An 18,076-nucleotide genomic window follows, 5' to 3' on the forward strand; every position below is an offset into this window, starting at 1 on the left:
CGTATATAGGGATCATAGTTATATCAACAAATCAAGCCTGGGGGTCTGAATGTGCATTGATACTGAGTGTAGAGGAGGGAAAGTGGGGGAGGGAAAGTGGGGGAGGGGGACAAACATTTAAAAGTTGCTGTGGGGAGTAGTAGGGGGTGAAAACCAGGGGGGTTGAGTTAAGCTAAAGGGGTCGGGGAAGATGGCGAAGAGGGGGGGGGACAAAATCTGAATGTTACGCTAGGTGATGGGGTGAAAATCTGAATGTAAGTGTGTGTAAGTGTGTGTGGGGGAGGGGGGGATGAAAATCTTGCATCTTGAAAATCTTGTAAATGCAAAATGCAGGAATATGGGCATTTATAACATATGGTTTTATATCAATGATAAATTACAGTTTTTTAATCATAGCCTAGCAAAGTATTTTCTGACATACACTTTGCACAGAAGTGCTTTCTGTTGCCTTTATATATATATACCATTCTTTGTATGTACTTTTGATGCCAGTAACACTGGTTAAGGTACTAACTAGCTAGGTGCTTGGGAGGTGTGTGTGAATGATGCCAGTAACACTGGTTAAGGTACTAACTAGCTAGGTGCTTGGGAGGTGTGTGTGAATGATGCCAGTAACACTGGTTAAGGTACTAACTAGCTAGGTGCTTGGGAGGTGTGTGTGAATGATGCCAGTAACACTGGTTAAGGTACTAACTAGCTAGGTGCTTGGGAGGTGTGTGTGAATGATGCCAGTAACACTGGTTAAGGTACTAACTAGCTAGGTGCTTGGGAGGTGTGTGTGAATGATGCCAGTAACACTGGTTAAGGTACTAACTAGCTAGGTGCTTGGGAGGTGTGTGTGAATGATGCCAGTAACACTGGTTAAGGTACTAACTAGCTAGGTGCTTGGGAGGTGTGTGTGAATGATGCCAGTAACACTGGTTAAGGTACTAACTAGCTAGGTGCTTGGGAGGTGTGTGTGAATGATGCCAGTAACACTGGTTAAGGTACTAACTAGCTAGGTGCTTGGGAGGTGTGTGTGAATGATGCCAGTAACACTGGTTAAGGTACTAACTAGCTAGGTGCTTGGGAGGTGTGTGTGAATGATGCCAGTAACACTGGTTAAGGTACTAACTAGCTAGGTGCTTGGGAGGTGTGTGTGAATGATGCCAGTAACACTGGTTAAGGTACTAACTAGCTAGGTGCTTGGGAGGTGTGTGTGAATGATGCCAGTAACACTGGTTAAGGTACTAACTAGCTAGGTGCTTGGGAGGTGTGTGTGAATGATGCCAGTAACACTGGTTAAGGTACTAACTAGCTAGGTGCTTGGGAGGTGTGTGTGAATGATGCCAGTAACACTGGTTAAGGTACTAACTAGCTAGGTGCTTGGGAGGTGTGTGTGAATGATGCCAGTAACACTGGTTAAGGTACTAACTAGCTAGGTGCTTGGGAGGTGTGTGTGAATGATGCCAGTAACACTGGTTAAGGTACTAACTAGCTAGGTGCTTGGGAGGTGTGTGTGAATGATGCCAGTAACACTGGTTAAGGTACTAACTAGCTAGGTGCTTGGGAGGTGTGTGTGAATGATGCCAGTAACACTGGTTAAGGTACTAACTAGCTAGGTGCTTGGGAGGTGTGTGTGAACAGAGAGTATAGTTATACGGGTCACTGTTTATGTTCTCATTAATAAAGTATAAACAATCATTTGTGCATGTATATTAATATCATATGTTGTTTTTTTACTAAAACTAAATGGAAATGAGCACATGAACTGTATATAATTAATGATATCTTTATAGAACAGAATGGAAATGAGCACATGCATTGTGTGATTGTTTGATAGAACAGATACGGTACTTGTTTATAATGTCTACACCTACAGACTGTATGTCTATGTAGGTGGTGGTCAGTTTGGCTAAATAAACTGACCAGTCCAGCCGATAATTGACAGACAATTATATTGCCATTCCGTGCCAATTATCTCTTCATACCACCAGACCATTGTAATCAGATACATACAGGATACACTCCAATCATCAGGCAATTACATACAGGTTATCTATACAAGTACAACCCTCCTGTGTCCTCCCCCTCCTCCACCCACACCACACAGGTTATCTATACAAGTACAACCCTCCTGTGTCCTCCCCCTCCTCCCCCACACCACACAGGTTATCTATACAAGTACAACCCTCCTGTGTCCTCCCCCTCCTCCACCCACACCACACAGGTTATCTATACAAGTACAACCCTCCTGTGTCCTCCCCCTCCTCCCCCACACCACACAGGTTATCTATACAAGTACAACCCTCCTGTGTCCTCCCCCTCCTCCACCCACACCACACAGGTTATCTATACAAGTACAACCCTCCTGTGTCCTCCCCCTCCTCCCCCCACACCACACAGGTTATCTATACAAGTACAACCCTCCTGTGTCCTCCCCCTCCTCCCCCCACACCACACAGGTTATCTATACAAGTACAACCCTCCTGTGTCCTCCCCCTCCTCCCCCCACACCACACAGGTTATCTATACAAGTACAACCCTCCTGTGTCCTCCCCCTCCTCCCCCCACACCACACAGGTTATCTATACAAGTACAACCCTCCTGTGTCCTCCCCCTCCTCCCCCCACACCACACAGGTTATCTATACAAGTACAACCCTCCTGTGTCCTCCCCCTCCTCCCCCACACCACACAGGTTATCTATACAAGTACAACCCTCCTGTGTCCTCCCCCACACCACACAGGTTATCTATACAAGTACAACCCTCCTGTGTCCCACCCCACACCACACAGGTTATCTATACAAGTACAACCCTCCTGTGTCCTCCCCCACACCACACAGGTTATCTATACAAGTACAACCCTCCTGTGTCCTCCCCCACACCACACAGGTTATCTATACAAGTACAACCCTCCTGTGTCCTCCCCCACACCACACAGGTTATCTATACAAGTACAACCCTCCTGTGTCCTCCCCCACACCACACAGGTTATCTATACAAGTACAACCCTCCTGTGTCCTCCCCCACACCACACAGGTTATCTATACAAGTACAACCCTCCTGTGTCCTCCCCCACACCACACAGGTTATCTATACAAGTACAACCCTCCTGTGTCCTCCCCCACACCACACAGGTTATCTATACAAGTACAACCCTCCTGTGTCCTCCCCCTCCTCCCCCACACCACACAGGTTATCTATACAAGTACAACCCTCCTGTGTCCTCCCCCACACCACACAGGTTATCTATACAAGTACAACCCTCCTGTGTCCTCCCCCACACCACACAGGTTATCTATACAAGTACAACCCTCCTGTGTCCTCCCCCACACCACACAGGTTATCTATACAAGTACAACCCTCCTGTGTCCTCCCCCACACCACACAGGTTATCTATACAAGTACAACCCTCCTGTGTCCTCCCCCACACCACACAGGTTATCTATACAAGTACAACCCTCCTGTGTCCTCCCCCACACCACACAGGTTATCTATACAAGTACAACCCTCCTGTGTCCTCCCCCACACCACACAGGTTATCTATACAAGTACAACCCTCCTGTGTCCTCCCCCACACCACACAGGTTATCTATACAAGTACAACCCTCCTGTGTCCTCCCCCACACCACACAGGTTATCTATACAAGTACAACCCTCCTGTGTCCTCCCCCTCCTCCCCCACACCACACAGGTTATCTATACAAGTACAACCCTCCTGTGTCCTCCCCCACCCCACACAGGTTATCTATACAAGTACAACCCTCCTGTGTCCCCCCCCTCCTCCCCCCACACCACACAGGTTATCTATACAAGTACAACCCTCCTGTGTCCTCTCCCTCCTCCCCCACACCACACAGGTTATCTATACAAGTACAACCCTCCTGTGTCCCACCCCACACCACACAGGTTATCAATACAAGTACAACCCTCCTGTGTCCTCCCCCTCACCACACAGGTTATCTATACAAGTACAACCCTCCTGTGTCCCACCCCACACCATACAGGTTATCAATACAAGTACAACCCTCCTGTGTCCTCCCCCACACCACACAGGTTATCTATACAAGTACAACCCTCCTGTGTCCTCCCACTCCTCCCCCACACCACACAGGTTATCTATACAAGTACAACCCTCCTGTGTCCTCTCCCTCCTCCCCCACACCACACAGGTTATCTATACAAGTACAACCCTCCTGTGTCCCACCCCACACCACACAGGTTATCTATACAAGTACAACCCTCCTGTGTCCTCCCCCTCCTCCCCCACACCACACAGGTTATCTACACAAGTACAACCCTCCTGTGTCCTCCCTCACACCACACAGGTTATCTACAGTATACAAGTACAGCCCAATAGAAGGGTCCCTCCTGTGTCCTCCCCTCCCTGACCACTCTTTCCCTCCTCCCTCCCACACACCATATATACAGGTTCTTTATACAAGTACAGTCCAATGAAAGGGTCCCTCCTGTGTCCTAACCCTCCTTCACCCACACCACACAGGTTATCTACAGTATACAAGTACAGCTAGCTCAATGGAAGGTCCCTCCTGTGTTCATCCCCTCCCTGACCACTCCTTCCCTCCTCCCTCTCACACGCCATACAGGTTCTTTATACAAGTACAGTCCAATCGATGGGTCCCTCTTGTGTTCTCTCCCTCCCCCACCAGCCCCCTCCTGTCTTCATGCACACTGGACGGATTATCTACACAAGTAAAGTTTTATGCAGAGACCCCTCCCTCGCTCACACCATCTATGTCTTCCATCTTAATATAATACTGCCCTCCCACTCACCTTCAAACCCAATAACTCGCCCCCTTTTCCGTTCCTCCAACACACTGTCTACATGTATGTGTCCTACACGTGCACTGTTACATCTCAATAAAATAAGGCACTCCTTTTCAATCTGAATTATTCCTCCCCCTCCCTCCAAACACACTAAGTACGTCTTTGCATCTTGTTACAATACGGCACTCCCATTCAATATCAATAATCCTCTCCTATAATCTAAATAGTCCTCCCCTTCCCCTCCACCTGAGCTTCTCATCCATCACATAATAATAAAAGCCACATTTTCTCACACATGTCATGACTTTTCTTCAAATACATGGATACCAGGTAAGCCTTCTCCAAATTTCTAACACCTCTACATTTGTATCTAAATTAGGAAAGTTAGGTAACATCTCTCTGTCTCAATATAGCAAGCTCACTACCTTCTGTCTCAATAGAGCAAGCTCACTACCTTCTGTCTCAATAGAGCAAGCTTGCTACCTTCTGTCTCAATAGAGCAACCTCACTACATTCTGTCTCAATAGAGCAAGCTCGCTACCTTCTGTCTCAATAGAGCAAGCTCACTACCTTCTGTCTCAATAGAGCAAGCTCACTACCCTCCATCACATAGAGCAAACTCACTACCTTCTGTCACAATAGAGCAAGCACACTACCTTCTGTCTCAATAGAGCAAACTCCCTACCTTCTGTCACAATAGAGCAAGCACACTACCTTCTGTCTCAATAGAGCAAGCTCACTAACTTCTGTCTCAATACAGCAATGCAAGCTTTGACGCTACCTTCTGTCTCAATAGAGCAAACTCACTACCTTCTGTCTCAATAGAGCAAGCTCACTACCCTCCATCACATAGAGCAAACTCACTACCTTCTGTCACAATAGAGCAAGCACACTACCTTCTGTCTCAATAGAGCAAGCTCGCTACTTTCTGTCTCAATAGAACAAGCTCGCTACTTTCTGTCTCAATACAGCAAGCTCACTACGTTCTGTCTCAATACAGCAAGCTCACTACGTTCTGTCTCAATACAGCAAGCTCACTACCTTCTGTCTCAATACAGCAAGCTCGCTACTTTCTGTCTAAATAAAGCAAACTCACTACCTTCTGTCTCAATAGAGCAAGCTCGCTACTTTCTGTCTCAATAGAGCAAGCTCACTACCTTCTGTCTCAATACAGCAAGCTCGCTACCTTCTGTCTCAATAGAGCAAGCTCACTAACTTCTGTCTCAATACAGCAATGCAAGCTCGCTACCTTCTGTCTCAATAGAGCAAACTCACTACTTTCTGTCTCAATAGAGCAAACTCACTACCTTCTGTCTCAATAGAGCAAGCTCACTACCTTCTGTCTCAATAGAGCAAGCTCACTACCTTCTGTCTCAATAGAGCAAGCTCACTACCTTCTGTCTCAATACAGCAATGCAAGCTCGCTACCTTCTGTCTCAATAGAGCAAACTCACTACTTTCTGTCTCAATAGAGCAAACTCACTACCTTCTGTCTCAATAGAGCAAGCTCACTACCTTCTGTCTCAATAGAGCAAGCTCACTACCTTCTGTCTCAATAGAGCAAGCTCACTACCTTCTGTCTCAATAGAGCAAGCTCACTACCTTCTGTCTCAATAGAGCAAGCTCACTACCTTCTGTCTCAATAGAGCAAGCTCACTACCTTCTGTCTCAATAGAGCAAGCTCACTACCTTCTGTCTCAATAGAGCAAGCTCACTACCTTCTGTCTCAATAGAGCAAGCTCACTACCTTCTGTCTCAATAGAGCAAGCTCACTACCTTCTGTCTCAATAGAGCAAGCTCACTACCTTCTGTCTCAATAGAGCAAGCTCACTACTTTCTGTCTCAATAGAGCAAGCTCGCTATTTTCTGTCTAAATAAAGCAAACTCACTACCTTCTGTCTCAATAGAGCAAGCTCGCTACTTTCTGTCTCAATAGAGCAAGCTCACTACCTTCTGTCTCAATAGAGCAAGCTCACTACCTTCTGTCTCAAAAAACAACCCCACATCTAACTACCAAATCAATAAATCTTTATCTTATCTCTCAATCTCAATAAAGTCAACCTTCCTACCTTTATAGATGTATCTTACTTAATTAATCCATCGATCAGCGCTATTTCTCACAAAATTCCTTAGACTTTCTCTCCTCCAGCAACTCCCCACAATGATTTACAGTATTTGTATACGTACCAGCCATATATACTGTACGTGTTTACCTCCTCTAAACGTAATTCTCCCTCTTCAAATATACACCTACCTATTATGTATATACTCATTTAAATATTTAGTGATTTTCTCAATCTCTTTAATTTTACAACCAGTAATCTTAACAGCCCAGACTCAATCATGTATACAGGAAATCAAGTCTTATATTTATTTAATGGTATGTATGTACCTGCCATCAATTGGTCAATAATCTTTACAATGAATATTGTTGGTCCATGAAGATCAGTTGACCAATATTATTACACAGGACAGACCATTTTCATCTTCATCAACGTTACAGTATATATATATGTGTACAGGTTTATACACGGCCATCTTCATCAAAGTTACCTCAACATCAGGTGACCAATATCGTTACATAGGACAGGCCATCTTCATCAAAGTTACAGTAAAGTACAGGTTTATACATTAGGCAATCTTCATCAAAATGACAGTACTAGTAGAGTACAGATTTATACACTGGGCCATCTTCATCAAAGTGACAGCACAGTTATACATTTTTAAGGACATCTTGATTTCTAAATCTCATATATATATACATTGTATACAGCAGTAAATACCTTGATATATTTTCTCATACTTCATATTTGCACTTGTGAAAAATATTGCATACTACAGCTACCAGACTGTACATTGTTCATGTACAGGATATCTTGATCATTATCATATAAATGTACACAAGTAACAGCTGACAGATATTTTCACTTGTGCATGTGCACTTGTGAAAAATAAAGCTGTCCTGCCATACCTGTGAATAAATATATATATATATAGTATTCAGTGGGAAACCATTAACTTCTTTATATAGTATATATATATATATGTTTGACATATATGATAGTGCTTGGTCAGCTTTATTGATAGAATATGTGTGATGTATTATACTCTCTCTGATAATGATATGTAGTAATAATAACGATTTCAAGCTAACAATTCCCTAGATGGAACTGTTAAACCAGAGGTTATCATATTGTTCTAGCTGCTGGTTTTTGTTACAGTTTCATTGTACGTACAGTAGCTAATTTCTGGGGTTGAATCGCTACGCTGACGACGAGCTACACTGACGACGAGCTACACTGACGAGGAGCGGAGCTACACTAACGAGGAGCGGAGCTACACTGACGAGGAGCTACGTATACACTGACGACGAGCTACACTGACGACAAGCTACACTGACGAGGAGCGGAGCTACACTGACGACGAGCTACACTGACGAGGAGCGGAGCTACACTGACGAGGAGCGGAGCTACACTGACGAGGAGCTACGTATACACTGATGACGAGCTACACTGACGACAAGCTACACTGACGAGGAGCTTCAGCAATAATCTGTCAGTGGTAGGAAACATGATACATAGAAAAGTGTTCTGGCTTGAAGCACAAGAACTTTTTTTTATTTATTTTTTTGTAAAATTGGTACTTTTTATAGCAGATATCTACAAAGCTTAAATCAATGCGGTAATTTAAATCTACATATCTCAATTACATCTTAATCTTTGAAGTGTTATTGTCTGATTGCACCAGTGTCAGCTTTGACGTATTTTGTTCCAGGTTTTAATTTTTAAACCCTGAGATTTATCAGGCCTGGGCTACAGCATGACTGTACTGTATGTGTTTAAGGAGGATAAAACAGCTGGTGAGCACCACGATTGTCTGATAGAGCTGAGCGATGTAACCTTATCAACATGCATAATCATCCTATGTTTATATCAGGGATCCTACAGCTACTTTACCAACCTTACATGGCAATAACTGTATTATCTACAGCTACTATACCAACCTTACATGGTAATAACTGTATTATCTACAGCTACTATACCAACCTTACATGGTAATAACTGTATTATCTACAGCTACTATACCAACCTTACATGGTAATAACTGTATTATCTACAGCTACTATACCAACCTTACATGGTAATAACTGTATTATCTACAGCTACTATACCAACCTTACATGGTAATAACTGTATTATCTACAGCTACTATACCAACCTTACATGGTAATAACTGTATTATCTACAGCTACTATACCAACCTTACATGGTAATAACTGTATTATCTACAGCTACTATACCAACCTTACATGGTAATAACTGTATTATCTACAGCTACTATACCAACCTTACATGGTAATAACTGTATTATCTACAGCTACTATACCAACCTTACATGGTAATAACTGTATTATCTACAGCTACTATACCAACCTTACATGGTAATAACTGTATTATCTACAGCTACTATACCAACCTTACATGGTAATAACTGTATTATCTACAGCTACTATACCAACCTTACATGGTAATAACTGTATTATCTACAGCTACTATACCAACCTTACATGGTAATAACTGTATTATCTACAGCTACTATACCAACCTTACATGGTAATAACTGTATTATCTACAGCTACTATACCAACCTTACATGGTAATAACTGTATTATCTACAGCTACTATACCAACCTTACATGGTAATAACTGTATTATCTACAGCTACTATACCAACCTTACATGGTAATAACTGTATTATCTACAGCTACTATACCAACCTTACATGGTAATAACTGTATTATCTACAGCTACTATACCAACCTTACATGGTAATAACTGTATTATCTACAGCTACTATACCAACCTTACATGGTAATAACTGTATTATCTACAGCTACTATACCAACCTTACATGGTAATAACTGTATTATCTACAGCTACTGTACCAACCTTACATGGTAATAACTGTATTATCTACAGCTACTATACCAACCTTACATGGTAATAACTGTATTATTTACAGCTACTATACCAACCTTACATGGTAATAACTGTATTATGCCATATACCTGTCAGGTCTCTGTCATTAGCAGGGAGACTCACTGATTTAAACCAAAATTTACCAATCTCCCTCAAACTCCCTCATTCAAGTCGAAACTCACACATACTCAATCTACATCCTGTAGTCTAATGTCTTCTAGTTAATTTGATGTAAAAAAAGGAAAAGATGAATTGAGCAAAGCAGTTAACGTTTCAGTCCGGTTTCACGCAATGTATCCCTCATTTGAAATGTTGAGGTTTCAGAGGCTGACCGACACTTACTCTGTACATGGTAACTGCAGTTTAACATTACCATATACCAGACTGATAAATAATTCTGAGAATTCTTTCAAGGAGATCACTTGAGAAATAAAAATAATTAATTCTAATTATAACCATAATTCAGTTAAGGTAAAGGGTACCAACACATAAAACTAATCAGTATAACAGGAGAAAGTGAATTGCAACGACTAGACCGTGATTCGAACCCGGGACCCTCCGACCTCTAGATGGATGCTCTACCAATTGAGCTACCAGCTGGTCTCCAACAATCGACCCAGTCCTGTTCTCCTACATCAGTACCATTGATATATTGTCCCTATTGTTAAAATATCTAAGTCCTTTTCAAAAGAAATTTCCATACAAATAACATGTTGCCATGCATTTTACAGATTTTTTTTGTTTTCAATATTATTTGTTTGAAAAAAAAAGAAATTCAAAAAAAGGGGAAAAAAAGAAAATGGCAGGGTTCCAACTCTGGACCATTACATGCACATTACAAAGGCTACACTTTATCATTGTTGCTATTCAGGAATTATAAATGCAAAACATCAAAATTCATTGCAAGTGTCCAATTTGTGGACCACAAAGCATAAAAACTCCTTCACAGGGGAAGTTACTCTGAGCCAGAAAAACTCCTTCACAGGGGAAGTTACTCTGAGCCAGAAAAACTCCTTCACAGGGGAAGTTACTCTGAGCCAGAAAAACTCCTTCACAGGGGAAGTTACTCTGAGCCAGAAAAACTCCTTCACAGGGGAAGTTACTCTGAGCCAGAAAAACTCCTTCACAGGGGAAGTTACTCTGAGCCAGAAAAACTCCTTCACAGGGGAAGTTACTCTGAGCCAGAAAAACTCCTTTTGGTTGCCTTATTTTCTTTGTAGAAGGGAGAATAATATACTCCAAGTAAAAAAATCTGTGAGTGGAATGTCTCGGCAATCATAACAGATGCAGTGGTACAGTCTTCATCTTAATTAACTAGTTATGTTTTACTATTGACTGGGCTGAGGTATATGTCCGTACGTGTATATGTACTTGTAACATTATATGAGTCATTCATTTTATACATATCGTACATAATACAGGCGTTATTTAAAAATTTCAAGTCCATCATACTCATCTATGCTGTACATTTAATAATTTGTCTACATAGATGTATTTATCCCTTTCACCCCTATGTAACTTTAGTAGACTCTACCATGCATTGATATGGATAAGTCTATTATGGTCTACAGTGGTGAAAGGGTTATATCAGATTTAAATGTATGAAGTGATTTTCATTCCTCTGTATCATATATATACAGTTGCCTAGCTATGTCTTATGAATCTGTGGAAATGTCACACAAATTAAATATCACTTTTAAGGAATTAGACAATAGTTTATACTGACTTCAGGAAAATAATGATGAAATTCTGAAACAGAGAAAATATTGCCGATACTGGATACATATATATTACACTAGAGATGTTTGTATTGATGAAACGTCTCTGGTGATAGATCTTCATGTACATACAGGTAAAAGATATTGATATCGATCTGAGGTTCTAGTTAGATCTACATACAGGTAAAAGATATTGATACGATCTGAGGTTCTAGTTAGATCTACAATGTATATATACGTAGCTATAGATTAATGATCCCTGTACGTCATGTTCTGCTGCACTGCATATATGTATGCAGTAATTACTTCCCCCTTGATTTAATTTTGGATATAACTAAAGCAAAGTTTTGCCATGCGTTTCTGTCGACAGGTACTGTACGCGGGTACGTACGTATAGCTCAGTAGGTAAGAGTGATAACATCACAAACTGAAGTCCAGGGTTGGAATCCCGTTTTAGCCCTGCTGAATGTTTACGCTCAGACCACTGTTGATGATTATATTTTGGTTATTTTATCTTTATAAAGTTTTCATAAATTGTCCTGTACTTTTCAGAAATTAATTAAAAGCTTTAGCCATGATGGCAAAATCAGTTTCCAGTGCAAAGCTACAGCATTTTCAGGGATCATTAATCTAGACTTGATTCACTACAGTTTATAAGGGTAGTTTCCCCTACAGAAGAAAATTCCCCTGCTCTTTGAAATTCCCCCTGTGTGCTTCAAAATTCTATTTCAACAAGAAAATAGCAGTTTTTTTCTTCAAAATATTTTCCCTATATATATGTTTTCTTTAAAGTTCAACAGTTAAAATGGATAATACTGCATATATACATTTTCTCCACTTAATTTAAACAAAACTTAAGCTTAAAATTGTTTAAAATTGAAATATACTGCACACGTTTATCTTTTACCTTCATGACGCTAGAGCCTTGTATCAAAATTTTAATTTCCCCAAATCTGAAAAAGGGTTATTTCCCCTAAAACCTAGATTGATCCCTGATTTGGCCGCAGTGGTACAGGAACCTTTAGATACACCTGTGATTTTACCTGTAAGGCAGTAAGGAAGTATTATAGCTATATAGCTATATTATGTACAGGTTTTTGTGATTTTACCTGTAAGGCAGTAAGGCAGTATTATAGCTATAGGTTATGTACAGGTTTTTGTGATTTTACCTGTAAGGCAGTATTACAGCTATAGGTTATGTACAGGTTTTTGTGATTTTACCTGTAAGGCAGTAAGGAAGTATTATAGCTATAGATTATGTACAGGTTTTTGTGATTTTACCTGTAAGGCAGTAAGGAAGTATTATAGCTATAGGTTATGTACAGGTTTTTGTGATTTTACCTGTAAGGCAGTAAGGAAGTATTATAGCTATAGGTTATGTACAGGTTTTTGTGATTTTACCTGTAAGGCAGTAAGGAAGTATTATAGCTATAGGTTATGTACAGGTTTTTGTGATTTTACCTGTAAGGCAGTAAGGAAGTATTATAGCTATAGGTTATGTACAGGTTTTTGTGATTTTACCTGTAAGGCAGTAAGGAAGTATTATAGCTATAGGTTATGTACAGGTTTTTGTGATTTTACCTGTAAGGCAGTAAGGAAGTATTATAGCTATAGGTTATGTACAGGTTTTTGTGATTTTACCTGTAAGGCAGTAAGGAAGTATTATAGCTATAGGTTATGTACAGGTTTTTGTGATTTTACCTGTAAGGCAGTAAGGAAGTATTATAGCTATAGGTTATGTACAGGTTTTTGTGATTTTACCTGTAAGGCAGTAAGGAAGTATTATAGCTATAGGTTATGTACAGGTTTTTGTGATTTTACCTGTAAGGCAGTAAGGAAGTATTATAGCTATAGGTTATGTACAGGTTTTTGTGATTTTACCTGTAAGGCAGTAAGGAAGTATTATAGCTATAGGTTATGTACAGGTTTTTGTGATTTTACCTGTAAGGCAGTAAGGAAGTATTATAGCTATAGGTTATGTACAGGTTTTTGTGATTTTACCTGTAAGGCAGTAAGGAAGTATTATAGCTATAGGTTATGTACAGGTTTTTGTGATTTTACCTGTAAGGCAGTAAGGAAGTATTATAGCTATAGGTTATGTACAGGTTTTTGTGATTTTACCTGTAAGGCAGTAAGGAAGTATTATAGCTATAGGTTATGTACAGGTTTTTGTGATTTTACCTGTAAGGCAGTAAGGAAGTATTATAGCTATAGGTTATGTACAGGTTTTTGTGATTTTACCTGTAAGGCAGTAAGGAAGTATTATAGCTATAGGTTATGTACAGGTTTTTGTGATTTTACCTGTAAGGCAGTAAGGAAGTATTATAGCTATAGGTTATGTACAGGTTTTTGTGATTTTACCTGTAAGGCAGTAAGGAAGTATTATAGCTATAGGTTATGTACAGGTTTTTGTGATTTTACCTGTAAGGCAGTAAGGAAGTATTATAGCTATAGGTTATGTACAGGTTTTTGTGATTTTACCTGTAAGGCAGTAAGGAAGTATTATAGCTATAGGTTATGTACAGGTTTTTGTGATTTTACCTGTAAGGCAGTAAGGAAGTATTATAGCTATAGGTTATGTACAGGTTTTTGTGATTTTACCTGTAAGGCAGTAAGGAAGTATTATAGCTATAGGTTATGTACAGGTTTTTGTGATTTTACCTGTAAGGCAGTAAGGAAGTATTATAGCTATAGGTTATGTACAGGTTTTTGTGATTTTACCTGTAAGGCAGTAAGGAAGTATTATAGCTATAGGTTATGTACAGGTTTTTGTGATTTTACCTGTAAGGCAGTAAGGAAGTATTATAGCTATAGGTTATGTACAGGTTTTTGTGATTTTACCTGTAAGGCAGTAAGGAAGTATTATAGCTATAGGTTATGTACAGGTTTTTGTGATTTTACCTGTAAGGCAGTAAGGAAGTATTATAGCTATAGGTTATGTACAGGTTTTTGTGATTTTACCTGTAAGGCAGTAAGGAAGTATTATAGCTATAGGTTATGTACAGGTTTTTGTGATTTTACCTGTAAGGCAGTAAGGAAGTATTATAGCTATAGGTTATGTACAGGTTTTTGTGATTTTACCTGTAAGGCAGTAAGGAAGTATTATAGCTATAGGTTATGTACAGGTTTTTGTGATTTTACCTGTAAGGCAGTAAGGAAGTATTATAGCTATAGGTTATGTACAGGTTTTTGTGATTTTACCTGTAAGGCAGTAAGGAAGTATTATAGCTATAGGTTATGTACAGGTTTTTGTGATTTTACCTGTAAGGCAGTAAGGAAGTATTATAGCTATAGGTTATGTACAGGTTTTTGTGATTTTACCTGTAAGGCAGTAAGGAAGTATTATAGCTATAGGTTATGTACAGGTTTTTGTGATTTTACCTGTAAGGCAGTAAGGAAGTATTATAGCTATAGGTTATGTACAGGTTTTTGTGATTTTACCTGTAAGGCAGTAAGGAAGTATTATAGCTATAGGTTATGTACAGGTTTTTGTGATTTTACCTGTAAGGCAGTAAGGAAGTATTATAGCTATAGGTTATGTACAGGTTTTTGTGATTTTACCTGTAAGGCAGTAAGGCAGTATTATAGCTATAGGTTATGTACAGGTTTTTGTGATTTTACCTGTAAGGCAGTAAGGCAGTATTATAGCTATAGGTTATGTACAGGTTTTTGTGATTTTACCTGTAAGGCAGTAAGGCAGTATTATAGCTATAGGTTATGTACAGGTTTTTGTGATTTTACCTGTAAGGCAGTAAGGCAGTATTATAGCTATATAGCTATAGGTTATGTACAGGTTTTTGTGATTTTACCTGTAAGGCAGTAAGGCAGTATTATAGCTATAGGTTATGTACAGGTTTTTGTTTAGTTTTAAAAGGTTCAGCATCCTATTAACAGTTAAGTTCCTTTAAGGATGTGCTTCCATGTGTGTTCAGATGTATCTGTGCTGCAGGCAGGTTATGTTGGCGAATTTGCCACAATAGTGCGGATCTGTTGCTGTCTTTATAGTACAATCACACTGAAATACCATTCTGAAGCAGGCACGCAGCACATTCCACCTGGCCAAGTCATACTGACAACAGGTGATGATCATGAACCAGTTGTTGCAATTATCAAAATGCTTCGTTTCGTAAGGAATAAAAACAGTACAATATATTTTTAAGGACTTTTGTACATAATATGTCCCTGCCTGGGGACAGAACCTAATCTACTTAATCGGGTAGATGTTCAACACCTAAGACCAAAAGTAAAGTATTGCGAAGTAACTAGGAAACAAAAAGTCTGTTAGGAAGTAGACAGAAAGTATAAACCCTGTGTACAGGTATACATCATGTATACCTGTACACAGCGTTTATATATACATGTCATGTATACATATATATGACACAGACAGGTGTAAATCACCTGTTAATATATAACTTTCACAACATTTGTATACATTCACAAACAGGATACAGATTTGTTATGTAAACACTATAGCTACCTGTGTGTGAGATTGGCTGTGTTATCATGTATAGTGTACATGTGTCCTGTATTACGACAATTTACAGTATCATAATATATAGTCCCAGTATATGATAAACATCCAGAGACAGGACAAAAATCTATCTACCCTACAAACACAAGGATCTTAAAATTATACTGCAACTCCGAATTATCCACACCTGACCAGTATATACATGTACTTGAAATACAGACACAAACCTTTCAGTATCCCAACATTTTGATGTGCTTTCCTAAACTACCATGATAGCTTCTCTTTGATGTTGATATATCTCCCCACCAGAGTCAAGTGGAAAGCATTGTTAGCTTACAAAACAATTCAAAACTTTTTTATGAAACCTAAGGAAAAAGAAAACTATTTTGAGTTTCTGTATCTACATACATGTATGTACATGAACAATATGTATTTCAAAGGCATTTATTAGCCATGTTTATGTCAATATCATAAAACATGTTATAGACCCAATCTGTATTATTGTTTAAGCTAACTAGCCTTTTTTACAACAGGGCCCTGTACAGAAGCAACATCGTAGCTGTAACTGACCCAATCCTCACACCTTCCCCACGTTCACATTAAAAAAATCTGATAAGCCTTAACCATTGAGCCCCGTTTTTTCTCCGACTAAAGATTGAAACAACCACTGTGTAAACGTATTGAAGAGTACAAACCAGAGGAGAGCTGTACCATGTCGGTACAAACGTGTAAAATGTTGTACACTTAAGTTTTTATATTCTTGCCGACTGGGAGGTTATACTATATACATGTATTATTTGTACACTCCTGTTAATGTTGTATACATTGAGTAACTCACTCACCCCTGAAAACACATTTGAACTATTCCAATTCAATGGTTGGAATAGTTCATTATGAATATTCAGGGGTGAACAAGTTAATGCAAAATCAAGATTTATAATATCTGGGATGTACAACTTTATATTGATATTTGAGTACTAGACTACAGGCAGATTTTTACCAAAACATTACCAACCCAACCTTTATTTTCACAGTAAATATTAAGATATTAAACTTAATCCATAAAATATTACAGTCTTAGGAAAGTAGTAGTGTTCAACCAAGTTACTTGCATTGTCGGGGATTAATGCAGGAATAGAAATTTAGTTGTTTTTTTAAATAGGGGAAAATATGGAGGGGGCATGGATGGCATCTTTAATTTTTCCTTAGGCCTGTTCATTATAGATGCTTTGAATCAAATACTGTAATCAAAGACAGCAATATATAGTGTCGTAAAACATCGACAGTGACAACATGGACACAAGGAATATGAAATAAATCACTTGTTTGCCGAACTGATGGATTTTGTTTTACAATTTAACCATGACAGATATTCATGCAAAGTATTTAAGTTACATGTGGGTGAATTTTTAACTGTAATAGGGGAAAATAATGCCAACATTGGAGAGGGGAATTGGTCATAAAAAAGGGTGTGTACTTCCATGATTGTACATGTACACGCATACCCCTATACTTTTGTATACTTATAAATAATTCTGCAGTGAGAATGTATTCATTGCAGCTTATAATCATAAGGCAACAGTTGTTTACCCAAAAAGAAGCTTTAACATCATAAGTTAATTTTGAAATTTATGGATAAATTACAAAAACTACAAATATATATTCAAATCATTTAATACACCAACAGATCATTCCTGTCCATTGGAAGTTATTTTTAGAACACCTGTATAGCTGATCATCACATACCTAGCATGTGTATATTTGACATATTTACCAAAGACCATGACCCGTAGTACTGTACATCCAAAATGTTTGAATTGCTCCAAAACCTCAGATATTATGTTCACCACTTATACGTACACATGTTTTTTTATTATTAGATCTATTCCCATCTTACTCTTAACAATGAACTTCCCCATTAAATCAAACCTTATTTATGGTCAGATCTGAGATAAACATTGTAAAATCAGTGTATTTTGAAACGTTTTCCTTCGGGTTGGTAAATACATATATATATATATATATCACAAACATAACCATTTATCTGGTTGTGTTATAGCTGGGGGATCTGTACATGCAGGGCCCACCTGGGGTTCAACATTGTGGGTTAAACCCTACATGTAGAATGACTAAT

The 18,076-nt window shown here is 39.1% G+C and overlaps 1 protein-coding gene across 1 annotated transcript; it reads left to right on the top strand.

Moving 5' to 3' along the window:
* Positions 1-1,445: 1,445 nt before the first annotated feature.
* On the top strand, positions 1,446-6,827 carry LOC110466904 (early nodulin-75-like). The gene is made up of 4 exons (XM_021523696.1): positions 1,446-1,466; positions 1,931-2,385; positions 2,778-3,178; positions 3,228-6,827. Exons 1-4 carry the CDS (start codon positions 1,446-1,448, stop codon positions 4,439-4,441), a joined length of 2,091 nt encoding a protein of 696 aa, XP_021379371.1. The 3' UTR covers positions 4,442-6,827.
* The last annotated feature ends 11,249 nt before the right edge of the window (positions 6,828-18,076 follow it).

Source organism: Mizuhopecten yessoensis, unplaced genomic scaffold (assembly GCF_002113885.1).
Source record: "Mizuhopecten yessoensis strain PY_sf001 unplaced genomic scaffold, ASM211388v2 scaffold11147, whole genome shotgun sequence".
NCBI lineage: Eukaryota > Metazoa > Mollusca > Bivalvia > Pectinida > Pectinidae > Mizuhopecten > Mizuhopecten yessoensis.